The 19,717-nt window shown below is 40.4% G+C and overlaps 2 protein-coding genes across 2 annotated transcripts in view; one reads left to right on the top strand and one right to left on the bottom strand.

The window, feature by feature from the left end:
• The window catches only part of LOC149602700 (uncharacterized), a 198,587-nt gene that overhangs the window by 151,550 nt on the left and 27,320 nt on the right, over positions 1-19,717 (bottom strand). The gene's annotated exons all lie outside the window — the stretch shown is intronic.
• LOC149602704 (ATP-binding cassette sub-family C member 2-like) lies at positions 1,671-19,425 on the top strand. The gene is made up of 10 exons (XM_089860473.1): positions 1,671-2,054; positions 11,748-11,915; positions 12,265-12,449; positions 13,133-13,238; positions 13,350-13,874; positions 15,390-15,458; positions 16,704-16,903; positions 17,081-17,207; positions 18,475-19,244; positions 19,314-19,425. Exons 1-10 carry the CDS (start codon positions 1,671-1,673, stop codon positions 19,423-19,425), a joined length of 2,646 nt encoding a protein of 881 aa, XP_089716599.1.

The raw sequence follows: 19,717 nt of genomic DNA, 5'->3' as shown, positions 1-19,717 counted from the left end.
CATTCGACATTAATAACAAAAAAAACAACAGAAATTTAGAATGGAACGTCGTTGGTGGGTACATCCTATATGGAGAAATAGAAATAAAGAAGGCTATTTTCGCCTTTTGTAACGTTACTTGATATAATTTGTCAAGGTGCGTATATTTTCTCTACTTGAGCTTGAGAATAATTTTGATTTAATTATCTAGCTTGAAAGGATGAGGCAATGTGATTACACGTATTTCAAAAATTTTATTTTGACTTTCTTTCATTTAAAGACATTCTCAATGGTGGTGCCTTACCGGTGCCTAGGCCTATTTCGCGAGATAAACAAACGCAAAAATATCAAACGATATTCGGTCCTTGGCTATTATTGGCTTGGAAAATCACGTGACTCTTTGCGACAAGCAAACATGAGTTGAAAAATCTACCACGGCAGATCGGAGCTTATTCGGAACACCCGCTTCATCTATGAGCAACAAGCGCGACTTAAAAAGTTCTCGCTTGTTTGTAAACGGTACGCCTGGGGAACGCAAACCCCAATACGCCTCATCTCTCAGCTTTACGCTTCGACTTTTTCCATTTCTCGCGCACATGTAAACAAGCCTTTAGTCTCTCATTTCTTTCGGTTGGCTTAAGCAATTGAGCGTTTTATCGAAAACAGGATGAGCAAGCCATAATACAAGTTTCACAATTTTGTTGATTTTGGGGCTACTTTTGAAAACTCATAACTCTGAAATGGCGTAATTAGTTACATGGTTCTTTGGAATTTTTCACTCGGAGTGACTCCAAGAACACGCTACCTAAATTTGGCCTGTATAAAAATGTTGAAATGATTTTAAGAATTATTTTAACCTCGTTAATTAACTTATACCTTGATGTAAACATAATAATATCAAACGTTATTAACTAGCATTAATACCTTTTTTATAGCAAAGCCAATTAGACAAAACAATACTAATAGATATTAAAACATTACAATGATGCCCAAAAGCCGAGACTTTGAATAAATATCCCTGTGAACATTTTTATTTCATAAATAAATTATTTTCTGTACTCTCCACAGAGCCCTATCTTCACTTGTGAAGAATTCCACCTAATACTTCGACTTGAGTCCAAGTTGTTTACTGCCTTCCTATGGCAACGCTCCATTTCCCTTCAACTCCGATTTCCTCTTTCTTGATGGCTCTTAAGCGGTGCGAAAACGTTTTGAATTGCTCTAGAAAACTGCTTAACGAAGAGCGCAAAGCCACTCTGTGACCATTTTTGGCAAATTCAAGAAACCCAAAATGAATAAAAAATGGAGCCAATCAAGGGGCTCTATTAATTCCGTAGGCTTCGCTTCGATCCTGAGAGTTGAGGAGTAGACAGTTGAGCCTTTAGAAATATACTATTCATTTCCTGTTTTTGCCCCCATTGGCTTATTGCCTTCTGTACAAGACGTATCCTTACAGGAACGAAAATTGTCGTTCGCTTTGCTGTATACATCTATGCTTTGAATAATACTTTAATAATTCATTAATTTTAACCTCTGCAATTGGTTATCATTGAAGAGCAATAATTGCATATCTAGTTAAACAAGTTTGTAATTAGTTTAACTCGACTCGGAGAAGTAATATTTTGACTTTTCTGACTTGATTGAACTCAAAATTAGTCAAATTTGATCAATGTTTACATCATTTTATTTCTATGAAAATTTTAGCAATTGAGATTAATAAGGGAACGTTTTCTTGGAACCTGGAAGACGAAGCAGCGGCGTCTCTTCAGGACATACAGTTGAAAGTGTCCCGCGGCTCGTTGGTGGCCGTGGTGGGTCCGGTGGGATCTGGCAAGTCTTCGCTCTTGTCCGCTCTAGTTTCCGAGATGATGAAGGTGAAGGGGGAGGTGAGAGTGGCCGGGAAAGTGGGATACGTCGCTCAACAACCTTGGATCCAGAACGCCTCACTCAGAGAGAATATTCTCTTCGTCGACGACATGGACCAGGAAAGATACGACAACGTCATACGCGCATGCGCCTTACAACCGGATATCGACCAGCTACCCGCTGACGACGAAACGGAGATCGGAGAAAGAGTACGTATTATCATAAGCAGATAATCTTTATCTTTAAGTGTAATCATTAGGTCTACCCCCGTCTTTAACGTCAGTGCCTAAGAGAATTCGGGCACCGAAAATACAAGAGAAATTAATTTTCCTATTGGCGCCGCCAAGCCAGGAACAGTTTAAGAGAGCAGTGTATATGAGGGTGGCCTGACTTTTTCCTGGGTGGGATTTTAGTTTTGCACTGTAAAAAATGAGCGTGCTTTTGGCATTCAATAATGGTAGCGACCGTTCAATTTTGAACAAGCCTCTATTGACGCATTCAGATTTAACCAGAGATAATCAATTTTGAACGAGGAGTGTTTTACGCGTTCAAAACTAACCATTAGCATTCGTTTTTGAACAAACTACCGTCATATTGATTAGAACTTAACTATAGCATTCATTTTTGAATAACTTATGTATTACCATTCAAAAATTAATCTTTATCCCATTCAATTTTGAATAACCACCTTGCGCTAATGAAGCGTTCAGTTATGGTAGTTATGGCGTTCTATAGGTTATATAAGTATTAAAAGAAGAGCGTTTTAGACGTTCAAATAACAAATTTTTGCGCATTCAGACGAGGATGTTTATGGCGTTCCAACGAGATTGTTTTTGACGCTCAAATGAGAGCGTTATGGGCGTTCAAACGAGTGTGATATAGGCGTTCAAACGAGAGCGTTATGGGCGTTCAAACGAGTGTGATATAGGCGTTCAAACGAGAGCGTTATGGGCGTTCACACGAGAGTGTTTTTGGGGTTTAAACGAGTGTTTTTGGCTAGAAAACAACACTATAAGAAAAACAGCGTTCAATGGGTATTCAAAATTAGGATTGTTCACGAGCTCGAGCCAGCTCGGGCTCGTGACGAGCGAGCCGAGTTCGAGCCGAGCCGCCACTTTGGCGGCTCGTTTAATTAACGAGCGAGCTTTTTATGGTCGAGCCGAGCCGAGCCGACAGGCATCGAGCCACTACGACTCGCGAGCTTAGTCACTGATATAGTGCTTTCCTTTTAGTCTTTATTCTCTCCACCAATAGCTTTCCGATGTATTTTTACACGAAATATAGCGTGGAAAAAATCTCTCGTCTCTAACCTTGAGCATATTTTAAAGAACGGGTTTTACTGAACCTCTACATTCCTAAACATGAGATGGCATTTATAGTCGTTCTCAAGTTTGACGTTGGTAGTAGCAATTTTTTAAAAACTGTATATATTAGTCGAGCCAGCTTGGCTCGGCTCGATCATTTTCGAGCCGAGCCGAGCTAGAGCCGAGCCAAGATCCAGCTCGACTCGAGTCGAGCCGAGCCGCCGGTTTTTTGACTCAAGCCGAGCCGAACTTTTAAAAAGCTCGCTCAGCTCGGCTCGTGAACAGTCCTATTGAAAAGTGAGCGCAGTTGTACATTATTGAACAGTTTGGAAATGTCAGGCGTTCAGTCAGGAAAAGTGAGCAGTATCATCCAAGATCTTGGGTATCAAAACAAAACTTTCAATAATAATCCAATAATATCTCAACAATTTACTGTGACTTGCTTATTTACCCTGAATTAAATATATATTTGTCTGTATAAACATCATTATACAGGGTGTTTCTGAAAAGTCCACCACAAATTAAGGGGCGTGTTTATGGGACCAAACTGAGCGGAAAGTACCAAAGAACATGGGGTGTACAACATTTTGTTACGGAGATATGGCCTTCCAAACATTCGCCCCTAAAACAAGGAAATATCCAAAAATGAGGAGTAACACTTAAGACCGACTAACCAGCTTGTTTAAAATTACTAGACAATTTCAATAGCCTTTAATCGAACAATTGATTTCTACCTTTACTAATCAGAAGCGTATAAATGAGTAGAAGTATGCCTACGGTGGTAATGTAAAATTAATCCCAAGTGACATGATGTTTCAAGATCTTCCCAGCACCAAGTAAAATGGTTCTGATTGAAGGGACTTTTATTAGCACAGCGTAAACAACGTTATTTTCAGGAATTAGTCCAAATGTCCACGGGCGGCATTACAAAAACGAGGCAGTCTTTCGAATGATACTTGGACATGTTGGAAGATCCCTGGCTTGTTCCTGTTATCTCAAACCGTAAAAAGCTACGCAAATCTTCATCATCACGGACAACACTCTTGTACGTTAGGTATGACCTTGAGAAAACCTAAAAGGACATCTCGAATGTATTTGAAAAACCCATCTCCAATTAAGGGGCGTGTTGTTTGTTTCCAACATAGTAAACTCGCCCAGAGAACAATTACAATGCAGAGCCACGTTTCGGCGTTAATGGCCCACAAAGGTGGTCCCAAAAACAAGAACAAACTTTAATTTGTTTCGTTCAGTAAGTGTTTCATGTGTCATAGATAAAACGCCATGATTAATGCACGAAGAAAATGAATTTATTGACAAGTTTTAACATTTAATTGCAACTAGTTACAAAAATTGTTCAAAGTGTTCACCACCCGCGTTAAGGCACACATTAGCACGTCTTACAAATGATTCCCTTACACGTTGAAAAATGCCTGGAGTTTCGCGAATTGTTTGACAGCCGTGAATTATTCGTCGACGTAGCTCTTCAACATCGGGCACTTCAGTCTGATAAACTAAGTCTTTCAGGTGGCCCCAAAGAAAGAAATCACAAGGGTTCAGATCGGGTGATCGAGCAGGCCACTCCACAGGTCCACCTCGACCTAACCACCGCAAAGGGAAGGTCGCGTTAAGATAATTTCGGACCGCGATGCTGAAATGTGGTGGTGCACCATCGTGCATGAACCACATTCTGTTTACCAAACCTAAGGGTACGTCTTCGAGTAGTTCCGGTAAATCGTCCCGTAAGAACTGCAAGTAAGCCACACCGTTTAACCTGGGCTCTAGGAAATATGGCCCAATTAAATTGTCACCCACAATACCACACCACACGTTTAAACTGAATTGTACTTGGTGACTTCTAACGCAAGTTGCGTGGGGGTTTAGCTGGGACCATTGATGTTTATTATGTAAGTTAATAATACCATCCCGTGAAAAGTTAGCTTCGTCAGTAACCAACAAATCCCGTGGGAAATCGATATCGTTTACTTTAGCCAGAAACCACTGACAAAACGCCGTGCGTCGTGGGTAGTCCGCTGGATTCAAACCTTGAACTTTTTGAACATGGAAAGGATGAAACCGGTGGCTTCTGAGGATTTTCCACACGAGCGTGTGGTTTACGCCTAATCGGCGACCAACTTGGCGGGTACTTGATTCAGGCTCGTCCTCGAAAATGGTGAGAACTTCGTCTTCTACGGCCTCTGGGATGGCTCTCGCTCTAGGTTGAGGTCCAGCCGGTTGGATTCGTCCATCTTGCCTCAAACGTCTGTCCACAGCCTCGAACGTCAGTCGATTTGGTAGTCGCCTCTGCGGAAATCTTTCCTGATACAAGCGTACAGCTGCAGCGGCATTCCCCTCGGCTAGTCCATACATTAGGTGCATATCCGCATATTCGGCATTTGTGAAGAAAGGCATTGTAACAGACTTCGTTGAATTATGAGTTTAATAAAACAAACACATGTACGTGAAACCTCTTTTATTCCTTTCTTAAACAACATAGTGCTCTGTTTTAGTGCTCTGTTTTTTAAGAATAGGCGAAGTTCTCACTATTTTCGAGGACGATCCAAAAACAAGCAGCCGCCAATTGGTTTGCTGATTAAGAAAAAACCACACGCAACTTGCGTTAGAATTCACAAAGTACAATTCAGCTTAAACGTGTGGTGTAGTATTGTGGGTGACAATTTAATTGGGCCATATTTCCTAGAGCCCAGGTTAAACGGTGTGGCTTACTTGTAGTTCTTACGGGACGATTTACCAGAACTACTCGAAGACGTACCCTTAGGTTTAATAAACAGAATGTGGTTCATGCACGATGGTGCACCACCACATTTCAGCATCGCGGTCCGAAAACTTGTCAATAACATTTTCTTTGTGCATTAATCATGGCGTTTTATCTATGACACATGAAACACTTACTGAACGAAACAAATTAAAGTTTGTTCTTTTGTTTGGGACCACCTTTGTGGGCCATTAACGCCGAAACGTGGCTCTGCATTGTAATTGTTCTCTGGGCGAGTTTACTCTGTTGGAAACAAACAACACGCCCCTTAATTGGAGATGGGTTTTTCAAATACATTCGAGATGTCCTTTTAGGTTTTCTCAAGGTCATACCTAACGTACAAGAGTGTTGTCCGTGATGATGAAGATTTGCGTAGCTTTTTACGGTTTGAGATAACAGGAACAAGCCAGGGATCTTCCAACATGTCCAAGTATCATTCGAAAGACTGCCTCGTTTTTGTAATGCCGCCCGTGGACATTTGGACTAATTCCTGAAAATAACGTTGTTTACGCTGTGCTAATAAAAGTCCCTTCAATCAGAACCATTTTACTTGGTGCTGGGAAGATCTTGAAACATCATGTCACTTGGGATTAATTTTACATTACCACCGTAGGCATACTTCTACTCATTTATACGCTTCTGATTAGTAAAGGTAGAAATCAATTGTTCGATTAAAGGCTATTGAAATTGTCTAGTAATTTTAAACAAGCTGGTTAGTCGGTCTTAAGTGTTACTCCTCATTTTTGGATATTTCCTTGTTTTAGGGGCGAATGTTTGGAAGGCCATATCTCCGTAACAAAATGTTGTACACCCCATGTTCTTTGGTACTTTCCGCTCAGTTTGGTCCCATAAACACGCCCCTTAATTTGTGATGGACTTTTCAGAAACACCCTGTATAATAATATCAAAGTAAAGGTTACGGATTATGGTGTATTTCACCAATCCCTTATATTTACATAGGCCTTCAAATCGGTTGATAACGTAAAACATACTCCTTTATAATTGAGGGGAACTTGATAATGAACACGTCCCTTAAAAGTGGAGTCTCTCTTCATATAATTGAATTATTATTCAAACAACGATTAATGTATATGTGTTTCAAGTCCACCCGCCCTGAGAAGATGTACTAGCTTTAAACACATTAGATTTCTTCCTTATCAGTGCCTACATTTAAAATAGTTTGGCCTACCACAAGGAATTCAATAATGAAATTTGAAATCGAACTTCTCTATTCAAAACTGAACGCTACAACTGTTAAGTTTCGATGCTTCATCAAACGCTTGTCCACCATGTATTGTTAAAGGGTGAACTGCTCAATTTTGAACGTAAGCAATTGAATATGAATACTCGATGAAACTCTCCGATGTTGCTCAATAATGATTGCAAAAACATACATTATTAAACGTTTAATTTTCAATTTAAATTTGAACGGTTTCGTGCTTAAATTTACACGATATACTAACCTTTTACGCACCGTTCAAATTTGAATGCGTGAGCGTTTAATTTTGAACAATAGTGATCTGTTCAAATTTGAACGCAAAGAAACTATTCAAATTTGAACGTTAAAGCGTACCACCACAGTGTTCGGGCTATGCACGTCTAAGCATTCAAAGATGAATCTCACTTTTTTACAATGTGGGTTTCCTTTTTTAGTGTTTGCTTTTCTCCCGGCACAGCTTTTGATGTTGGCTGTAATTGCAATATCTGTACGACATTTTTTTGATAATAGTGCATTTTGTGTTGGAGAGAGAGCGCAAAATAGGAATTCTATATAGTAAAAGTAACCCACGAGACAAGAAGGAACCAAAGAACATGGGGTCTACAACGCTTAGTTTCCGAGGTACGGGCCCCCAAACATTGACCCCCAAACGTGAAAAATGTCACAAATGTGGAGTACGACATATCAGCTTGCTCATCTTGTTTAGACAATTCCAATACCCTCCCATCTTAGAATTCTAATGAGCCATTTTCTAGTAGAAGCGTATTATTAAAGGTAGAGGTGTGCAAGGACTGGTCAATAAAGGTTGGTTCAAAGTGACAAACAAAGAAGAGTTTCCAGTAAATTTATTCGTACATGTATAAAGTTAGCAGCAGTTTTAGAGGTATTGTTCAAAATGCCCACCATTAGCATTAATGCAAAAATGTGCCCGTCTAACGAACGATTCTTGGACGTGTTGAAAGATGCCTGGTGTGTTTCGGATTGTTTCACACCGTTCAAGTATTCCTTGTCGCAAGTCGTCTACATCACGGACTTCACTCTTGTACACCAAGTCCTCGAGATGACCCCAAAGGTAGAAATCACACGGATTCAAATCGGGAGATCTCGCCGGCCACGCAACTGGTCATCCTCGTCCAATCCACCTCAAAGAAAATGTAGCGTCGAGATGTTCTCGAACCATACGGCTGAAGTGTGGTGGTGCCCCGTCGTGCATAAACCACATGTCACGTAGCAATGCTAACGGTATTGCCTCAAGTAATTGTGGTAAAGTCTCTCTTAAACCCTCGAGATATGCCTCGCCATTTAGTCTGGGTGGTAGAAAATGAGGCCCTAATAAATGTGAGCCGACAATTCCGCACCACACATTTAAACTAAATTGAACTTGGTTACTCCTAACAGTTGTTGCATGTGGTCTTATCTGACGCCATTCATGGTCGTTAAGATAGTTCAAAATACCATCACGGGAGAATGATGCCTCATCGGTAACTAAAAGAGCGCGTGGGAATAGATGATCTTCAACTCTAGCCACAAACCACCGGCAAAAGTCTAAGCGTCTAGGATAATCTGCAGGGTTAAGAGCTTGCACCTTCTGAATGTGATACGGGTGAAGCTGATGCCCTTTTAGAATTCTCCAAACTAAGAAGTGATTGACGTCAAATGTCGTCCAACTTGTCTGGTACTAGTTGATGGGTCATCCTCGAACATGGTAAGAACGTCTTGTTCGAAGTCCTGGATGGCTTCTTCAAGATATCGTTCCCGATCATTTCGTGGTTGTAGTTGACCCGTGTCCCTCAAGCGCCGCTCAACAGCCTCGAATATTCATCTATCCGGTACGCGACGTTGCGGAAATTGTCCTGATATTGTCTCCGTGCCTCCATAGAATTACCCCGCGCAAGTCCATACATAAGATGCATATCCGCATATTCTGCATTAGTGTACGCCATTATGTCACTGCCGGAGGTTTAAGTGACTCTGTAACTTTGTGAACAACAGCATCGTACTTTATACCAACCGACCGCAATTTTCACGATCTGAGTAAAACCTTTTTGTGTCTGATTGTTTTACGTTCGCGTAAAAATCTTATCTGGCCTATGCTACATTTTCTTGGAGGTGGTTTCAAAAGGAGGAGTATTCAGAAAGTGCAAGCTCTTAACCATGCAGATTATCTTAGACGCCTATTGTTTGGGGCTAGAATTGAAGACCATCCATTCCTATCACAATGACCATGAATGGCGTCAGATAAACCCACACGCAACAACTGTTTAATGTGAGCCAACAATTCCGCACCACGCATTTAAACTAAATTGAACTTGGTGACTCCTAACAGTTGTTACATGTGGGTTTATCTGACGCCATTCATGGTCATTGAGACGAACATTCGAGGCTGTTGACCGGCGCTTGAGGGACACGGGTCAACTACAATCACGAAATGATCGGGAACGAGATCTTCAAGAAGGCATCGAAGACATCGAACAAGACGTTCTCACCATGTTCGAGGATGACCCATCAACTAGTACCAGACAATTTGGACGACAGTTAGGCGTCAATCACGTTTTAGTATGGAGAATTCTAAAAGGGCATCAGTTTCACCCGTATCATATTCAGAAGGTACAAGCTCTTAACCCTGCAGATTATCCTAGAAGCTTAGGCTTTTGCCGGTGGTTTGTGGCTAGAGTTGAAGATCATCTATTCCCACGCGCTCTTTTAGTTACCGATGAGGCATCTTTCTCCCGTGATGGTATTTTGAACTATCACAACGACCATGAATGGCGTCAGATAAACCCACATGTAACAACTGTTAGGAGTCACCAAGTCCAATTTAGTTTAAATGTGTGGTGCGGAATTGTCGGCTCACATTTATTAGGGCCTCATTTTCTACCATTCAGACTAAATGGCGAGGGTTTAAAAGAGACTTTACCGCAACTACTTGAGGCAATACCGTTAGCATTGCTACGTGACATGTGGTTTATGCACGACGGGGCACCACCACACTTCAGCCGTATGGTTCGAGAACATCTCGACGCTACATTTTCTTTGAGGTGGATTGGACGAGGAGGACCAGTTGCGTGGCCGGCGAGATCTCCCGATTTGAATCCGTGTGATTTCTACCTTTGGGATCATCTCAAGGACTTGGTGTACAAGAGTGAAGTCCGTGATGTAGACGACTTGCGACAACGAATACTTGAAGGGTGTGAAACAATCCGAAACACACCAGGCATATTTCAACATGTCCAAGAATCGTTCGTTAGACGGGCACATGTTTGCATTAATGCTAATGGTGGGAATTTTGAACAATACCTCTAAAACTGCAGCTAACTTTGTACATGTACGAATAAATGGAAACTCTTCTTTGTTTGTCACTTTGAACCAACTTTTATTGACCAGTCCTTGCACACTTCTACCTTTAATAAAACGCTTCTGCTAGGAAATGGCTCATTAGAATTCTAAGATGGGAGGGTATTGGAATTATCTAAACAAGATGAGCAAGCTGATATGTCTTACTCCACATTTGTGACATTTTTCACGTTTTGGGGTCAAAGTTTGGGGCCCGTACCTCCGAAACTAAGGGTTGTAGACCCCATGTTCTTTGACACTTTTCACTCAGTTTGACCCAAAGAACACTACCTTTAATTTATGACGTGCTTATCAGAAACACCCTGTATATTATTTAAGCTATACTACATCTTATATAGCATTAAAGGGTCTCTAAAGAGGTCGGCGGACCGTTGGATTTTTTTTTTGAAAACGTCGTTATTGACGTCACAATCCCCGGGGGTGAGCAAAACGAAAGTATTTCCTTCTAGCAAACGCAGCGGGGGTCTCGGACTATTGCGGGTCAGAGCTGAGGAAACGCCGAAGCAGAGCGGCACTCAACCAATCACAAGAGAGGGGTGGGGTGAGTTTTTTTAAAAAAAAAAATTCAACGGTCCGCCGATCACTTTACAGTCCCTTTAACCATTCTTAGAGATTACAAGAAGAACGCTAAGGTTTAGATTCTGTCGTAAATAGGCCCAGTGAACCAAAAAGTAAGCAATTTAGGGTCGAGTAGAATTAAATATGGATTTTGTTTTTCGTATCTGTAGTGAAGAGACATTAAAGGTTCCATGTGAGCGGAAAGTTAAATACACATTTAAATAATCGGGTTTAGCTTTTATAGTAGAAGAAGGCATCATAGTAGCCATCAGATCGGTGAAAGTTCTGGTCGTAACCGGGTTATAGCTACTAAGAATATCGTTGAGGTGAAACGAGACGATGGTGTTTACACAGCAATCCAGATGTGAATGTAGCTTTGATCATAGAGGGTATACAGTTGAGGCGTAGATAATTGGGCCTTTACAAACACATAATGGTAATATCTCTCAAAAGGTTTTACTCTTCATTTCCTGTTTTTCCCTATTGACTGATTTCCATGTGTACAAGACATATCCTTATTGGATGTAAAATGTCGTCTGCTTTGATGTATACTCGATAAGCTTTGAATACTGCTTTAATAATTCGTAAATTTTAACTTCTGCAATTGCTCATATCTAGGTAAATAAGTTTGGATGTAGTCCTCTTGGCACGGAGAGGTAAATTTTAGTTTTCCCAACTTGTTTTTACATGCTAGGGAATCAACTTGAGTGGCGGTCAGAAGCAAAGGGTCAACGTGGCCAGAGCAATTTATCGCCATGACGATGTTTATCTCTTTGATGACCCGTTGGGGGCAGTTGACTCGCACGTCGCCAAACATCTCTTCAACGAAGTCATTGGACACAAGGGATTTCTTCGAAAGAAAGTAAATAACACTTCTCTTATACTTTCTACGAAAGCGCTAAGCTTCACATAATGAGTTATCAACATTTCGTTTATTTCAAATAATGGTGTTAGTTGAATATTGCGTCAGTTTCTTTACGGTAAAAAAATATTATCTGACCACTTGTATACATATATTTATTTTAGCTAAAGAGATTTTGATTTTAATCCGTGCAACTTCAATAAAAGCTTCTCCAAAAGTGATTGAAATATATTGATGCTGTATGTGACTAGCTAACGCAAATAGCTATTTTGAGTCGCTCGTTTTTGAAAGTTGCTTCTGTTTGGTAATTCCTTGCTCGCTCGACAATTAGTTTTTCATTTTTTTATAGACGAGAGTTTTGGTGACGCACAATTTGAGCTTCATCCGAGAAGTGGACGAGATCTTCTTTATAAACAACGGACGAATCATCGAGAGGGGAACCTATGACGAAATCATGAGTCGTCAGGGAATGGCCAAAGATTATTTGAATCAACATATGAGTGAGATGAGCGAGGAAAATAAAAAAGATCCATCGTGAGACTTATTTTGTGTCTATATCTACACTTTCTACCGCTAGTTCGAAGTAGAAAAGCGAAGAAGCGTCAAATCATAGAAATTAAGAAATGCATTATAGAAACTAACCGGTCGAATTTCTTTGTGTAAAAAATAACCGAGCAAATTTTTTTCTGGTCAACCGCCACGTGGCGTGTACTCTTTGTAGAGATAGCCCCTGTTTTTAAATTTTGAATAGATTCTTTCTTGTTGAACCATCTAAGACGAGCGGTGAGCTCTAGCCATTCACCATTGTACAATGTGTCACTTTCCAGCGTCTCGATCAGCTCGAGCGACTGGCTAGGAGTAACCAAAGATTCAAACCATAAATTTTCAAAATTTGAGATGCTTTACAACACGCACGAGGCTACGGCCTTCTTTTCCGAGAGATGTTCTACGAAGATCAACCACCGACATTGAATGTTAGCCAATAACAAATGGCACCCGCGGCTTACCGACAGCTTATGGAAGCGCCCACAAAAATACGGCTAGTTAATAGTGTATAGGCAAGCGGTTTTTTCTAAATTGACCTTTAATTACACCCCAGACTGTGACCGGTTCGCCTAGTCAAAAAACTGGCTCGCTAACTGCTCCTCTTATGATGCAGACTCAATGGTTGTACACGCTCTGCTAATTTATGAATTTTGGTTATGCAATTTTTGTAGTACGTTAAATACCAAAATTGAGAGATCTCGTCTTGCACGCGAGGGAAAAGCCTCTGATGATGATGAAGCAAAACTCATGACTAAAGAGACGCTCAAAGAAGGAAACGTATGTGCTTTTTAATATATGAGGGGAGGTTTTACTTTTCTTGGCTTGTTGAAAACTAAAACTCTCTACACACACTTTTTTCCTAATGATAACGATATTGCGCTTTTTTAGATATCCGTATCACAATCCAAAAATTATTTTAAAGCCTATGGTATAACATGGTGTGGGATCATCGAAGTAATAGCCATCAGTGGTGTAGTCCTTGATTTTGTGTCAATGTACTGGCTGTCTTTGTGGTGCGCGGACTCGAAAGAAGATTTCAAAGCGAACCTAGACTTAAAATCAAACCGTATAGCTGTCTTATTCCTTTTGGGTCTAGGCCGAGTCATATTTGCATTTCTGAACGTAACCATCAACGTCTTTCGCTGCCTACGAGCGGCAAACTGTCTACATGGGAAAATGCTCGATAGCGTTTCTCGTTCTCCCATGTCCTTCTTCGACACGACCCCCTTTGGAAGGATACTTAATCGTTTCTCGCAAGACATCGATGCCCTCGACCAGCAATTACCTGCAATGTTAAGAACAACCAATTGGGGATTGATATATTTAGTTGTTTACCCCATAGGAACTGCAATATTTTTACCATTATTCATAATTCCCTGCGTTGTTGTTGTCGTTGGATACCTTTTACTTCAGGTAGGAACTCTATTTCAGTCTCCATTCGTGATTGTTCAGCCTCACTCTCATTTGTTAATTGTCATGGTTAAACACGAAATTCGTATCGACTGAGGCAGGGGTAAATAACGGAAGGAGTTAGAGACGCTAGCTTCCGTAGTGTAGAATACAGTGGGACTTTCAACCGTTGACACAGAAAAGAGAAAACGCCTCTGTCGCGCCGTCTATAATTCAAAATAAGTATGATATTTTCCAACCAATAGCGTGGCAGTAAAGTTTCGAAAGTCATGCTGGGGTATCGATTTTCTCCTGTCTGCTGGTGTTCGTCTGCTAGTGTTCGTCTGCTTACGACTGAGTGACAATTAGGCTTACATTAAAGTTTATTCATTAAGGTGCACTTGAATTAGAAACATGCAACTTTAAAGTTGGTAAATTCTTTATTCGATAATGAAATGGAATTAAATGTCATTTTTGCATCCTTCAATACAGTTTTAGTTGTTTTAATTTCTTTAGTCACAGATACAGTCGATGATCCTGATCCCATTCCACAGTTCCCACTGGCACAGACTCGGAAAAATCACTAAGCCTTGGCTCACTGGGCAGACTCTGTAACCGCGCACTTACTACAAAACAAGTTTGAACACATTTTGAGGATTTCCCCGGCTTCAAATTGCAAATTGTTGACTTATCTTTCTTCTTTAAATCGCTGTTTACTCGCGATTGAATATAATAATTATATTGGGTTGATTTATGAGACGACTTCACAACATCGACACCCGCCATTTTACTTTACCCAGAATACCTTGCAGCGCGAGATTTTAAGGCAAAACTTTTAAGGTTCTGGTCTTATTTACAATACAGTTCCAAAGATGGCACTACGTTAGTTACAAATTCTATGACGTTTCAAGGTCCCACTGTATTCTACACTACGGAAGCTAGCGTCTCTAACTCCTTTCGTTATTTACCCCTGACTGAGGGATAGGCGCTTTTCATCCTTAATGATTCGAAAGTTACTTGTAGGTCAGAGCTTGGAGCTCTTCAAAATAAGACTGATGATAATTTCGAAAATTAATTATAGACAATATTACTATCAACTTCCTAAAGTTAACAGACATTTTAGATGGCTGGGAAGAGGTCTTGCCGCCACAACTAAACGTCGTTTACCAGGCAAATTCCAGGGGTCTGCCATCTTGGACTAAATAACGCCTTACCGGGACAAGACAGTCCGTAAAAAACGCGGCTCACAAAAGCCATTGGTGATGCCCACGTGCCTAGCGGGACTTTGTGAAAGCTTGGCGGACAAACAAGATAGCACGTGTATTATTTTGTTATACATCGCGCGTGCGCGCAATATTCCAAACGGTTTTTGAAAATCAAACTTGGTCATAGGCTTAGGAAAAGGTACAAATTTAACGCCTTTCACAAAAGTGGGGCGTAAGTATCAAGAATCACTTTTGTATTTTGGGTAAATACAGTGTTTAACCGTTATTACATACCTAATTTCTTAAATGAAAACTTAAATTTCCGTTTATCCAGCCCGCTTCTTCGAAATCAGTCGTCTCGATAAATGTCTTAACCGCCCGTTTACAAATCTCACTCGTGAAGGTTCCTGATTTGTTGAAAAGTCGCGCATGCGCCGTGTAAACCGGATGTGTAACAAAATTACGGAAACGAGGGAAAGTAGTCTTTTTTTCCCCTCTTATTTCAATGGCTTTTATAATCCAAACCGGATTGCCTTACCAAAGGCTAGAGTGTCTAGTCCCGGTAAAGCTTTACTTAGTCCAAGCTGCCATTGCGTCTTAGTAGTTTTTGCTACCGCCATGTCGAAGTAAATCGTAAACTTCGGAATTTTTGTCTCTTTAAACGTCTGTGTTTAAAGCCATCTAGCGTTCAAAAGCAGGAAGTTCGGAACCATCGTCTGAAATCCTTTCGCGCGGTGAATGCGGTGATTTGAACATATTTTTTTAATTCTCATTGGTAATTAGTAAGTTTTGAAAAATTAAAATGGCTAGTTGGGGTAGAACCAATGAGATGGAATATATGTATATATTATAAACAACGTGAGATCTGGAGATCGACTTTTCGCAATACACTTTTTGTCGAGCATGAATCTTTATCAAATACGGGTGGCGCCACCTATTAATCACTCGAAGAACTTTTTATTACCGTCTGCTGCTATAATCTGTGTAACAAGCAGTCAAGGTAATTTTTTCAACGTGCTAAATAAAATACGCGAGTTAAATAATTAAAATTCTACTCCTTTTTAATCTAATAAATAGATGAAATAAAAATCATAACGATGTTTCTGATTGCAAATAAGCAGGTAAAAGTTTTAATTAGTTCCGCTAGAGGCTCACAGACGGCGCTGTCATGTTTTGATAAACGTGCTTGATAAAAACAATGTGTTTCGCGGTAAGCCGATTTGAATTGTAACTCTATCTATCTCACTGGGTAGAACATGTTCCGTTCTTGGCTGTAAAAGTAGTGATAGGGATTTAAGGGAGTGGAGATCGCAGGTTTGCAAACTTCATTCAGGACCTGACAAAGGATTAACTCTGTGTCATAAAGATTTTTGTTGTCCGCGGCCAATTTTAAAATTCGGAATAAAATGAAAAAACAGAATTCGCTCACTAGATGGCGCTTACAAACACTACTAACACTTAAAAAATGGGAGGTAACCTCGTACATCGCGTATTCTAACTAAATTTCTTCGCCCAACGCTTTCCCTGCGATCATTTAAACATTGAACCTCTTAAAGTGTTCTTTAAATATATATATTGTTGAAATTTTCATGTTGAAGGCAAGTACATTTTACACGCTAACACTGGTAACTTCTCTCTAAAACTGCAGCGTTTCTTGATGTCGAGCAATCGTCAATTCAAACGTATAGCTAGCTTGAGAAATTCTTTCTTGTTTTCGCACGTGGGAGGATCAGTGGCTGGCAGCACTGTCATCAGGGCTTGTGACGCCAGAAAAAATTTCGAAGGACACTTCCTGAAACTGATTGACGAATGCACTGCCGCTAACTACATGATGAACATGGCGCAAAGGTATCTCATTCACTGAATTGCGTCATTAAAGCCTGGTTTCGATTTGGAGCGACAAAGTTTCAGCACCGACACTACATTTTACCATTAAGTTGAAACCGCGCGTTGGACGCCAAGCAAAGCGAGCATTCCAAGTCGTTACTCGTTTCTCCACTTCAATAAAATGCAATTTCTTTTTAGATGGCTGACAGTACGCTACAATATCTTGGGCAATTTTTTAATGTTTTGCACCGCAATTTTCATCATTTTGAGTAAAGGGATTCTATCAGCTGATCATGTAGGATTGATCTTGGCTAATGCCGATCGGGTAAGTGCTACCAATGAAGACCAAGCGAGTAAATCAAAATCTTTAACACAAGCTAAAATTGCTGCTTGCTTTCTGTTTAACTATTGATACTAGCGTGATATTGAAACTTCGCTAAAGTGGTACGATACAAAAAGGACCAATAGGCCTAGTTACTGAATTAACTGAGATGTAGGGGTTTGAATGGGAGATACACCTAATGCCGCCATTCTTGTATTTTCTTATTTTTATTCGTAAACAATAGAAAGTTGTTTGGCCGCCATTCATTGACAAGCCTTTTATGAAGTTGATACGCGTTACTATGATAAGCTTTAAAAAACACCCAAAGAACCGATTTTGATGATTAAACAATGGCAAAACTGATTACTCGAAAGACAAATGTTCTTTACCTTCGTTAGTGAGAATGGGATGAAAACTGAAGATTTTGCAAAAACACCTGTTCGCACCTCTATCAACTGGGAAGATATGTTTTCCTTGCTACGAGATTAACATCCGCAACCGTCAGTTTTCGTGTTTTGCGAAGAGTAATTCTACCAAGAATTAATTTACTATAGTAAATTCCTTCTTGGACCTACAAATTTATGGCAACACTCTTATTGGGTCGATTTTGTTGAATTTTCGGTTATCGAACGCAGTCAGTACTGATCGAATCTTATTTGATCTATTACACATAGATAGATTTTTCGCTACCCTTTTATACTAGAACCACATTATTTTACAACAGTTCGTAACTATAACAGGAAGAAAACGCAAAGTGTAACTTTAGTTCAACGAACCAACGAACTCTAAAAAAAAAGAGAACCCATAATTGTTAAACAATTATATTTTCACTCGGTCTTTCACACAAATTCAGGGAACTATGTTACCGCTTTCGTCTTCACTACGCACAAAATAGTGATACTGCGAGTGCAGTAAATAGTTCTCGTAATATTATTCAATTCCCGCGACGACTCTTAGCACGACGGCTGAAAAGGCGGTAGAATATTGCACAAACGGGTATGACCAAAAATTGATAACTCTTTCATACAATGAAATATTATATATTTTGGTATGATCTGGCATCCTACACACTTCTTGATTGAAACTAATTGTTCTAATGTAGATACTTTTGGTGATACACCGTTTGCCTTATGTATAAAATGTAGTATATATTATTTAATCTAATTGTCTAATAAAAATTAGCCCTGAATTTCAATAGAAATTGTGCAGGCTTTACTTCCACGTGGAACATCTACACATAAAGTATTAATTTAGTATATTGATCTTCCAGCTTCTACAGACGATCAAATGGTTTATCGCTGGCATTACGGGTTTGGAATCAAATGTCGTTTCCATAGAAAGAGTTGACGAATACTGTCGTTTGGAGTCCGAGGCCGAGTGGGAGAATGCAGAATCTCAACCGCCTGCTGACTGGCCTCAACGAGGACAAATAATATTCCAGGACTACAGCACCAGATACCGAGAAGGATTGGATTTGGTCTTGAAGGACATAGATGTCAGGATCGAAGCCGGAGAGAAGGTGGGCGTGGTGGGGCGGACTGGAGCGGGAAAGTCATCGCTGACGCTAGCGCTCTTCCGACTCATCGAGGGGGTGCACGGTCAGATCGTCATAGACGGAGTGGAAGTGGAGGGATTGGGTTTGTCCGATTTGAGATCGCGGCTGACCATCATCCCCCAAGAGCCAATCCTTTTTTCGGGCACACTCAGACTCAACCTGGATCCCTTCGGTCAACAAGATGACCAGCGACTGTGGGCCGCCCTGGAACACTCGCACCTGAAATCCTTCGTGGCGTCACTCGAACAGGGACTGGATCACCCCGTGGCCGAAGGAGGTAGCAACCTCAGCGTCGGTCAGCGTCAGTTAATCTGCTTGGCTCGTGCCTTGTTGCGGAACACCAAGATTCTCATCTTGGACGAAGCGACCGCCTCGGTCGACATGGACACCGACGCTCTCATTCAAGGGACCATCAAGAAGGAATTCGCCAACTCTACTATCATCACCATTGCACACAGAATAAACACCATCTTGGACTACGACAAGTTAGTTTAACTACTATTCAAACCGGCTTAAAATGAATGCCTATTTTGATGTCTTGTAACTTTTCAAAGGGTGATGGTTCTCGATCAGGGCCTAATTTTGGAATTCGACTCTCCAGATGTTCTCTTGAGGAATGAGCAATCAATGTTTTATGATTTAGCCAAAGATGCCAAAATGCTCTAGATCACCTGCATTCTAACCTTTGCAATCAATGTTTTACACATTACTTGTCTAACCTATAACTTTGTCATTCTGTATTTTAATAATCATTATTAGACAAAGTTCCCTGTTAATTAAAACGTATCCTTTATAAACATTACGAGACAATTAAGACTTGCCAAAAAAGCTCATTTCATGCACAAACGGATGTGTTGTAGCAACGTCAAATAGGATCAACAGAAAGTGTGTCACAAGAGTGAATGAAAGTCTTCTTCCGTATGGTTTACGACATACTTCTACCAAATCTTTTTCTCTT

The sequence above is a fragment of the Phalangium opilio genome, unplaced genomic scaffold, assembly GCF_054372755.1.
Source record: "Phalangium opilio isolate 3A_F unplaced genomic scaffold, DU_Popi_V2 ptg000352l_1, whole genome shotgun sequence".
NCBI classification, from domain to species: domain Eukaryota; kingdom Metazoa; phylum Arthropoda; class Arachnida; order Opiliones; family Phalangiidae; genus Phalangium; species Phalangium opilio.
Note: the sequence above shows the minus strand (reverse complement) of the source record. Positions and strands in the feature narration are given on the sequence as shown.